We start from the raw sequence: 11,756 nt of genomic DNA, 5'->3' as shown, positions 1-11,756 counted from the left end.
GAGATACAAATGGAGCAGGAGTTAATTAACTGAATACGAGAAGCTGCTTGATAAGAGTGGATAATAAGGAGATTACACAGGCACTAGCTTGTTTGTAGTTAACCATTCAAATGTTTGCTTTATTTATAAACACCAATATTCGAGGTTATGAGAACAGGTTGACATTTCGTCAACAAATCTTGTTGAATTTACCGTTTACCCTTGTCTATCTTATTGTCAGTCTGTATAATTCCATGGTTACCGGAGTTTCAAATAATTACGAAGCAACAGGTATTTGCGCAATGTTAATTAGGGAGATTACCTTGAAAAACATTGCTGCCGTATTTCTGATATAGTTTTTAGCAAATTTCTCAGTTTTTAATAACAATTAATTTCTTTTACTATTTTTTCTGTACTCATATAACAGCGCCAGACAACGCCTCCAGAGGAATGACGCCAATTTTGAATCACCCTGTATAAGTCAAACTTGCAGTTTTTGTGAATTAGTGGATTAGAAATAAACTCCCGACAAAATTTTCGACTGGTTATACTTGAATCACAATGCGTCTTCCATCAATCGCGCCAACACAATGGGGTAACTGTCACAGTTCCTCGAAATCTCGCAATGCCCTTCCAAGATTATCCATTGATCGTTAAAAGTACATTTTGGGGCAAGCATTCCCGCAATGCATTACACTTAATTATTTTGGATACTGTATTATGGGCTATTCGGAAGGAATAATTTATTGTTATCATACGGTCTCTACTAGCAAGATACCTATACATATGTGTGCGAATGTTTTATTTTCAATTCCTTCCTCAAGCCTCTATTAATAGCACAAGCACCGTAATGTCGATGAAAGTGATTCACTAGGTGATATTGGTTCTCTTATGTGATTTATTTTGGTCAGTCATGGTCCAACAATTGAAAGCAACTTTTCGAAATTTTCGTTCGACATCCTCAGATAATTAAAAAATATATCTTTGTCGCATAATTTCATTTTTTGAAGTAAATGATAATAATCTTGCGATTTTCGGTTTTTAAATATATTTCGATCCCAAAATCTTCTCCTTTTTGTCATTTTATTTCTGTTTTGTTCTCTAGCCCATAACAATGATAACAGAAGCACTGTGTTAATTCTGTTTTGTCGTAAAAGGGGAGTTTCCATGACTAAAACTTTTACTAAAAACTGTTAGAATATATTGACGTCAAATTCGAATAGTCGTAAACAATGAATGTGAGGTTAAAAATCATAAGATTGTGGTTGATTGTTGAACACCGTTGCCAGACGTGTATCACAAGATCATCGTTTTTTTTGTTTGCCGGGCGGCTGGAGGAATAAAAAACCTTCGCGAAAACACCCAGTGTTCCGAACCCTGGGTATTGCTGTATCCTTACCAACTAAAAAAACCCCTTTTTGTACTACGAGTTTCGGGAGTTATCCTTTAATCCCCGTATGCACCGACAGACTTTAGTCGGGATTAAGCCTTAAACCGGTTTAAAAATCGTAAACGGTATACACCGTCAACTGTTTTGACCATAAACGCGTTTAACTGTAATCCGCCCACGTCCGAGGATTAAGCTCTTAAACTGGTTAAACATTAAATGTAACAACTTTTTTTTTTTTAATAAAAGAATTTATAATTTGAAAACGGTTGATTTCACAGCTTAAAGTGCAAATGCATATTTGTAACTTTGTAAATTGTCTAATAACGTATTAAAACTTTCATTTGAAAAACAAAAGTTATATTGCGTTAAAAAGTTTTAGATTGAAGTTCACATTGTTAACACGCTGTACAATGTATTGTTATTTTGGTTCAATAGAATTCTTGACGGATCTGTGGTGATTGGAGACGTATTTTTTTGTATCTTTAACTGCTTCTTTTTGCTTCTACTGTGAATTTTTAGATACCATGTTTTTAAGCAAAATTTTAGTAAAATGGCGATAATCTACTAACGTCGCATGTAAGAAAAAAACAATTTACGGTGCATATGCAGCGTTTTAAGCTGCATTTCATGAGCTAATGAATAATGGGTAGTTCAACTTAAAAAAAATACACTTTGATCTTGCCTCGCGCTTTTCTGAGACACTCTGTATCATATAAGATATTTTTTAAATGTGCGCACTTTGTGCGTCAACGACTTTTAGATGAAACCATTTTTCGAAAGTTCAACACCAACAGAAATAATGGACTCTCTCGCACTAAAAAACCACCCTGTATATGCAGGTATATTTCCATAACTATTGAAAAAATGTAAACAAATTAAGTGAATATGACTACAAATAATATGTTTTTTATTATGTTCAATGCAGGTACATTCATAAGTATGGATGGAAATGTTACAATAATTACAAATGAATTTGGTGTTTTTAAAATTTTTGTCGTTAGGTAGTGGCGAAAAGGCATTTTGTGCTGGTGGCGACGTCAAAGCCATAGCCGAAGCTGCCTTCAGGGGTGAAAAGTTGGGTCACGAATTTTTCAAAAAAGAATACACTACAAACGGTCTGATTGGCAACTACAAAATACCTTACATAGCTATTATAGACGGTATAGTAATGGGAGGTGGTGTAGGATTGTCCGTGCATGGGCAGTACCGGATAGCTACAGAAAAAACGCTCTTTGCAATGCCCGAAACACAAATTGGGCTTTTCCCGGACGTCGGCGGTTCCCATTTTTTGTCCAGGTTAGCGGGTCGACTTGGGTGGTACCTCGCTTTGACGGGAGTGAGGCTCAAAGGAGTTGATGTACTAAAAGCAGGTAAATCACGACGATCAGGTAATGAAGACGAAATGTTAATAAGCTGAATTATTTGCAGGAGTTGCAACACATTTTACTGATAGCACGAACCTCAAGAAGTTGGAGGAAGAACTCTTAAAAGCATCTAATGAAAATGACATAAAGTTGGTTGTAAATAAGTTTCATGTGGATGACAAGTCTGAATTTGCACTGGCACCTTTTCGGGAAAAAATCGATTATTGCTTCTCTGCTCCTACCGTGGAAGAAATCTATTCTAGGCTAGAAAAGGACGGTTCCAAATGGGCAGAAGACACTATAAAATTGTTAAACAAAATGTCCCCCACTAGTCTAAAAATTACATTCAAAGAACTGGAACTGGGAAAGCAATTAAATTTGATTAATTGCCTACAAATGGAATACAGACTGGCGGTAAATTGCGTCGATGGGCATGATTTTAGAGAAGGTAGCGTAGTGAAAACATACATACTTATAAAACATAAAATTAAATTTTATTTGTATTTTTGCTGGCATTTCTTACTAGAAATGTTCGTTTAAATTGTTTGGGTAAATATCAAGTAGATTCAAATGAAAAGTTAAACTACACTGCAAATTAGTATATGCGAATCCGCATTAAGGCTAAAGTGCTCTTAATTTTGACTGCAGTCACAGTCAGCGATAAGATACACTTCTTAAATAAGTGTCGCAACCGATGACGGTAAATTCCTCATTAAAAAACGCTTTACCGAATCCATTTTTCTCTCCGTGCTTTGGTTCTTGAGATATAGGGCTTCAAGAATTCCATTTATAGCACATTTTTTATCAGGAATTTACAGTTTCGTTTGCAACACTTATTTAGGAACACATTGTATAGCATCGGAATTACTTGTTTTTAGGTTAAATTAGATTTAGATACGAATTTTAGATTCATTTTTAGCTGCAATTTAAAACGTTCCTTTAATAGTTATTTTAGGCTTGATATAAAGTCCACATTATTCTTCGACTATTTGTAGGTGTGAGAGCCTTGCTTATTGATAAAGACCAAAATCCCCAATGGGTTCCGGCTAAATTAGAAGACGTGACCAGTGAGATCGTCGATAAACACTTCGAAAAATTACCTGAAGAAATGGAATTGAAACATAAGTTATAATGTTTATTACTTTGTAATTGTTGATTTTTATTTATGTATTAAATTCGTTTTTAAATATCTATAAATATTTTTACGTAACTACCTATTTCCCAGAAACTCGTAATATACATAGACATATTCTTGACAAAAATATCGCGTTTTAGTCAAATTTGTCTTATCTCAAAGTAAATAGTTTTCGAGATACAGGATGTCAAAGGGTAAATAAAATTTTTGTTTAGATTTTTAACCAGTGTTACTATGACCACAAAAATTTGTGTTTTGGAGTTTATTATAGGTATCGACAAATACAAATTTTCTATTACTTAGCTGGTAGAAACACGAGGGAGTCAGCTGCAATATTCAGGACCCATTTAAAACATCAGAACTTTTTTGGATTTTAAAATATCGCTTTTTTGTTGGCCGAATTTCGTTTTACGATATTTTCTAAACAAAAATAATAATTTAAATTAGATCTCTAAAGAAAAGAAATGTTCCGCTCATATTTTCAATAAAGCAAAACTTAACAAATAGCAAAACATTATTTATTTAGACACGTTAATAACTATTTTAACCCCAGCACAGACTTCCAAAATTATTATTTCATAATAATTTGTTGAACCTGATCTCTTCTGGCTCCAAGACATTTTAATAAATGATTGTCGTATTGATAAAAAAAATGTTCCGGAAGTTTTCTTTTCTGCAGCATTAAACTTAGCTTGCGCATAAACACCAACTATATCGCGCATTTCTTCATGCGAAAAAAAAGTCCGGGCATTTTCAATAAATTGAAAGTAATAATAATAAGATTTAATAATAATAGATTTATTTAGATGGAAAACGTCAGGTATCGGAAAAAAACCGAATAACTAATAACTACATAAAGTAACATATAACAAAACTACATTTTAAGCTCTCATCTCTGTCCCATGCATCTGTTTATACGAAGGTGTTTCAATTGGTTGAAGATCTGTCAATTCGTCCTCCGTCGGACGAACTGACAAACCAATAGAAACACTTTCGTATCATCGTATACCTAAACGGATGTATGGGACATGGGATTTTCACATGAACAGGCTTTGCAATTTTAGTTTCTCTATTCGCGAGTTCAAACGTGCAAACTCTGCCTGGTGGCTAAAATTACAACTACCAGTTAACTAGTAATTTGACATTGGTGGTTTGTTTTGTTCTAATCAACTTTTGCAAGCTTTTGATTTTTGTTTTTTTTATTCCATTCATTGCACTCTTACTCTTACAATTGCAACTCTCACTTTTCGCTTGTTTACCAATCCCTATAGATAGACAAGTCGCAACTGTCACTCGGCAACGAGTAATTTGACGTTTCGCAGCGCCCCCATAGATGGTTGAACTCGCGAATTGTACACCATTTCAACATGACGAATGTGTTTGCAAATTGAGTTGTTGATGAGGAAATCATTGAAGGTGCATGAGTACTTGTGATAACAAATTTTACAACCATTAGATATACATGAATTTATTCCTTTTCGATCAACTTTCACTAAGAATTTTTTCTACATAGAGAGATACATTTTTCGAGATTTCACATTGGCAATCCTGATCTCAACTAGAGACGCGGTTTTATCATTTTTATTTTCATGAAATTCAACTAAAGTCACTTGAAAGATCAGTCCTTTGTCTTAATAAAATGTTTCTTGTGTGAATCGTAGGTGTTTACCTTTTGTTTTCATAATTATCCGGTCAACACATTTGTATCTAAGAAATTTTAGGAGCGCATGCAAACTTTTATCTAATCTCTACTATTTTACCATGTAAATAGAAATATTTAATTATTTTATGCATTGATTAAACGCATATTCGTATTTATTCCACAGTGTTTCCTAAAACAGTAAGCCCACTTTTCGCAGTTTTTGATATAGTTATTTTTAAAATAAAGTTTAGTCCAGAAGTCTTGAGTGTCAGGATCTGAAGGCATTTGTAAAATGAAGTTTTGGAGAAATTCAGGAAAAACATCCACACTGGTATTCTGTTGCAAACACTTGATGACTTTATAGAATTATTTTTTTCTTTATTGCTTATCTTTGATACAATTTGTTGTCATGCACGGTCAATGTGCGAACCAGCATCTTCCTGTAGTTTGCCAATAAAATACTGCAATTTTTTCTGAATCCATACTTTGCTGCAATATTTTGAGATATTTATACACCTACTTACGAGTGTCCGTATTTTTAGTTTTTGAAATAGTTTTTGCCAAGATCTATCAATATGCCAAGAGCAATATAGTTTATGCTAAACACTTCCCATGATACCCACACTTTAAAAAATACTTCTGTAACATCACTCATAAAAGTTTTAGCAATAATAATGTCTACAGTTTCTTTAATCTTTTCATAAAAGACATGATTTATAAGTGTCGTGTCTATTTGTAAACATACAGCAGATTGGAAATCCTTCTCCAAAATCATCTATTACCGTTACTGTCGTAAGCTCAAAACCATAATTGTTCAGACCATGGGTGCTATCAATTGCAACAATATTTTATATATTATATTATCCGAGAAGTTTGTATGTGCTTGGCCATGTCTTTTATAAAATAATACAGAATGATTATCTTCAAATTTACACTATTCTAGCCACATATGCTCAATGCATCATTTTTATGCTTTACACCTTCTGTTATAGTTATTTTATAATCTCTTTGTATATTTAAAACGTCTCGGTTTACCATCGTACAACCAATATTGGTCCTATACGTATTAAGAATTCTAGAACAAAAAAATACTTACATCTAGTTACAGCTAGTAGTTGTAGCAAACTTACCGTGATGGTGCAACTCCTGATATGAACTTTGCAGCTATATTTTCCTGTCGGTTCTAGGAAGCATCATATGTTGCAATTCATTGTCGTATCCATAATGAGATTTCATCCTTGTCTTCATCTATGATTTTATTCTAATCATAGATATGGTAGAATCAGGATGCGTGGTTACGGTTATTTGACTTGTGCACGCTATATTAATTTTTCAATTTAAAGACCCCTGCAATAAAAAAAACACTTACCAAATATTCTAAATGTAAAAGTTTAAGTAATTCTATCACCTTATAAAAATACGTATTACTTTACCAGACCTATTACATTTGTAATCGGTTACAACATCGCCCGATGATCTAAGTTTTGCTCCGCAAGCAACAATGTAACTCTCTCCAGACTTCATCTAATTCTGTTCTTCTAATCTGTTGCTTCCAAGACAGAAACTCTAGTAATAAAAACACGGTTATTATACTTATTAGGCAATTAACTTAGGGTAAGTAGTAATACGTTATTTTATTTGTTCTGGTAAGATTTCATCTTACTTTGTAGTGATAAAAATTCTTTTTCTTCCGACTCAATATTAACTAAGTGTTTTGTTTGCAAATGTTTAATAAAATCATTGGTTTTTGCGGAAAATTTGAATGTTTGTTGTTTCGAAATTTAATAATACGACAGAATCCAGACTTAAGCACCTCAAGGTAGGTGAATATATTTTTAATTACTTTGTGGCGGTGTAGCGGATAGTGTATTAAGAGGCTGCTAGTGGCAAACAATCGTGCGAGGGACTTTCAGCGGCCAGGATTCGTTCGACTATTCCCGTTTTTTTGCTCTCCAGCACCCTTCAGGCTGTAGGTGGTCCAGATCAAGATTATAACAGAACACGGAAGTTCGGCTTCCGTCTGTTCTAAAATTTACAGTTTTTTATTGATACTTTAAATGAATTAGACCACTTATTTTTTGTTTTCTATGTACTTGTTGATTTTTTAAACATTTTTTGCAGCTTTGAACTATATTTTATTATGTCATTTAGGTAGTTATCTTGCATGCACATATTTTTTGCAACAAATATTAAAATAACTAAAAAAATAAAATAAAAACAAATATTAAAATAACTATATAAATAAAATCAACGCCGACAGAACACAAACATTAATGATTACAAATAAACAAACCAACAAACACATTACGCTTAATAACAAAGACATCGCCTGGTCCAAACAAATGAAATATTTAGGAATTACATTAGACAAAAAACTAACTTTCATCCTCCACATTAAAGACAAAAGTACCAAAGGAAGAGCGGGTAAAGCAGCCCTTCACCCCTCTTTAAACGAACAAGCAAATTCTCCCTTAAAAACAATCTCCGCATCTACAAACAAGTCCTCCGACCACAAATCCTCTATGGGGCCTCAGCCTTTATCCAAACTTGTAAAACTAACATCTGAAAAATCTAAACGCTCTAAAATAAAGTTATCCGATCAATCTCCAAAGCCTCCTGGTACGTACAGAACCGGGACATCCACAATAAAGACTTCAAAACGGACACAATGCATCAATTTTTGGCCAAATAACACACGAAATTCAAAAACAAAGTTCTTAACCACCCAAACCCGGGGGTCCGGATACAATCAACTTTTGCCACCAACTCCTTCAAGACCCCCTTAGAATGGGAACTAACAACATAAAATCAAACTCCCCCCATACTAAAATAACCTCTTATAGCTGTCCTCAACCCGCCCAACCAAGCCCCATTTTTTCCTCAATTACTCGTTCTCTTCAAACATGCAGAGGCACAAGGGTAAGGGGGTGCACCATGCACCTATCAATACTTCAGATAAAAAATAACTCAAAAAGGAGTAAAAGTTCGTAAGAACTAACTCTGGGAAAAAGATCGACAACACGCATTCAGTTAGCTGGGCTCCGTCAAAATCATGGATCATCCTCGTTTTCTAGCAAATTTTGCAAAAGCCAGTCCTGTTAGCTGATCGTCATCTTTGTGGCGCAAGTCTGGATCTATAACTAAACAGGACAACATTTATGCACACTTTGTACAACAAGAAATTCTCTATGTGTTTTTCACAAAATACATAAGCAATATCTTCTTCTGTGCATAAAGTTTCCATTATTTTTTTTTAATTCTATACCCTGTGATTAGTTTAGGTATTAGGAAGAAAATAATATTACCTATATGCCTAAAGACTCAAAAAATGCTGAGACGGATGGAATAGATGTCGATCATCATTAAAAGACGCCCGATCTTGGTTGAGTAACGATGTTATGAGGATCAGCTCGACTCCATTTGTTTTAGTTTTGGCAATGCACTTACGATGAAAAAAATCCCACGACACCAGCAACATATGGGGTAGCAAAATCACGCATATTGTGACAAACGAGGCCTTCAGCTGTCGAATAAATTGGTATGGGTATCTGCAAATGTTCAACAGAAAGTGATGCAATGCCCGTACCATCAAAAGATTTAAAATTACAATTAGATTCACAATTAGCCCCAACAGAATGTGATGACATAAATCCCTTTATTACCAGGGCTATTAGTAGATGACATAAAAAAAGAACAATTAGGTTTGGTGCTTCTGATACCATGGCTCAAAACAATATGTATACAGCGTAATTCCAAATAGTATGTATACAAAAGGGTCGCACAAACTTTTGTTTTTGGTTGAGACTTCTCCCAAACATAGCGTTCGAAAACAAAATTTTTAATATAGAAAAAAGGGAACGAAAGTTACCAGATTTGCTTGGATCACGCGAGAACGCTGTTTTACTGGCTGTGACGTAGAGTGGCACAAATCCTATGCTAGTTATATGCCCATAACCAGCAGAATGTACACTTGCATATTGCATAGGAGCAAGCTAAGCGTCTTTAAGACATTAACATTTAAGGCATAATAAATATAATTTATTATGCCATCTGGGATTGGCGATATCGATACTTTATGGTATTAGCTTTCTTGTAATCTGACCATGTAAGAGCTTGTTTGACTGGATCTTCCGGCTTCTGAATTTCAATTTCTCAATAATCGATTATGGCGTAAACTTTACTATAATGTGCACCAAAAGTTATAGGTTTTTTAGACGTTTTTTAACTTTAATAGGTGGCATCCAGACTATTAAAGTCTTTAACATCTCGTTAATTAATGGAAGGGATTTTGCAAAAATTATACTCATTGTCCCCACTTACGGAAAATTCAAAATTATGACCTAGTTCAGCAAAAGTTTTGTCAAGGCAAATTTTTCGAAGAACTAGGTAAATATTTACGAAACCCAATTTTGTAGTGTCTAAGTAGCTTAATAATAAATAAAGCTTTATTTATACCCAGGTATAATCTTGCATCTAAAGCGTCTAAAGCGTCATTTATAATGTTAAGTCTATTACGTTTCAAAACTACGGCTGGTACAAGAGCGTCATTTTCCACTCCATAAAATTTTCCATGTCTTTTTCAAGCTGTGAAATAAAATAAACAAAAATTGGTGATAATGAAGCAAAGGTGAAACCTAAATCTAACGAACACACAGGGTTAAGAACCCTATAAATATTATTGCTTTTATGCCAACTTACATCGAAATGATCCTCACAGGCATAAATGTTACTTTTTGTAGAAAGATCGGTGCAGTTTCGCCGCGCTGCTTTCAACCACAGTTTCCGTTTCTTTTCGTTCAATGGCACTTGCAAATGTTTTCCTGGTGTAGACGTAGTGGTACTTATACACTGTGGCACCATACAGTATTTATAAGCCATTTTACTTTCAGTAATTGAGAAACAAGCAAACCAACACACAATAATCACATTAGAGCATGGAAACACGAATAAGCGCTGAATGTGGCGGAGCAGAATCATGCTTCGCGACGTCACATTACGATCAGCCAAAACTCGTGGTTTCGGCGCGCTTTGTGTAAGTTTAAACTTGGGCTGCTGAGATTTGTTACGACTAGACAGAATGTGAAAAAAATAATTGTAGGGCCCTTCTTTGTTCGTCAATAATCAACTTTATGAAAGAAAAAAAAATGTGCAACGACCCCATTATGTATAACAGTATATGTACTTACGATGAGCCTCGACACTAGTTGTCGACCGCATCTGCATCTGCGGGATCTTTAAGCATTTCGAATTTTAGAGGTTCCAGCGGACGTTTTTTTCCCGGATATACTTTCTCCGGAATTAGAACTGCCTTTATCGGACTAGTTCCGGTAAAGGTAGATTTTGTAGCTGTGTCCACCACAGAGACATCATCTGTATGTATAGGACATGAAATAATAAAATAATCAAATTATTTCATTTAAAGATTAGCATACCCTTTATTTTTTGCGGGGATTTAAATCCCTGCACAAATAATGTTTTTTTGAGAAAGCTAGAGTCCATGGAAGCATTATCTTTAAAACCTACGAAATGTACATAAGAACATGCGTATAATAATAAATGTGTTTATATATGAATCTGTAGGAAAATTTAAGGTTTGAATTATACCGTAACGTAATAAGCCAGTGCATATTATTTAAGTACATACCTGGAAGTTCTTTAGTAGGTAAAGAGCGTAATTTTCCGTCCGGACGGAAACACACATTATGAAAATGTCGAGCACAGACCACATAGTGCCCATAGTCTAAGTGAGGGACCATTAGAATTTGTTATTGTTATTAAATGCTCATTTTTAATGCGGCGGATCCAAATATCTCGAACATCATCAGTCCTAGGCAAAGTATATCTGAAAATGTTTTACTTTAATCATTCATTTCAGTGCAACCATGCATAACAAAAAGTCTGACTCCGAACCAAATTATTTTGTTTACTTTAGAAAATATAGCGTTTGAATTACGTTTAACTCTATTTAAATTTGCACAATAACAAAACATTTTATAAGACATAATTATACCGTAATTACCGTCTTGCACATTTTTATATTTGGGCTCATATTTATTTTTCGTAACGATTACTATGGATTTTAAATTTTCGAAATTTTTCGGTTACAAACATCGATATTGATACAGACATACCAGACATACGCAACAAGGTTACAATCAGCCCTGTGCTGTATCACTCACGTTAACTTTAACGTGCATGTTATCCGTCAAACACGTTATGTGGCTCCAACTGGTGTGTTGTATCAGT

General features: G+C 34.3%; 1 protein-coding gene across 1 annotated transcript in view; it reads left to right on the top strand.

Moving 5' to 3' along the window:
• The window catches only part of LOC109541433 (3-hydroxyisobutyryl-CoA hydrolase, mitochondrial), a gene marked incomplete at its 5' end in the record, with an annotated part of 6,288 nt that extends 2,364 nt beyond the window's left edge, over nucleotides 1–3,924 (top strand). Inside the window, 3 exon segments of the mRNA XM_048669102.1 lie at nucleotides 2,371–2,739; nucleotides 2,798–3,181; nucleotides 3,729–3,924. Coding sequence (XP_048525059.1) covers nucleotides 2,371–2,739; nucleotides 2,798–3,181; nucleotides 3,729–3,865 — 890 coding nt within the window. The 3' untranslated portion in view covers nucleotides 3,866–3,924.
• Between the last annotated feature and the right edge of the window lie 7,832 nt (nucleotides 3,925–11,756).

This window comes from Dendroctonus ponderosae, unplaced genomic scaffold (assembly GCF_020466585.1).
Source record: "Dendroctonus ponderosae isolate FM_Combo_2020 unplaced genomic scaffold, Dpon_F_20191213v2 Dpon_F_20191213_1, whole genome shotgun sequence".
NCBI lineage: Eukaryota > Metazoa > Arthropoda > Insecta > Coleoptera > Curculionidae > Dendroctonus > Dendroctonus ponderosae.
This window is presented reverse-complemented; position numbering and strand designations above follow the sequence as displayed.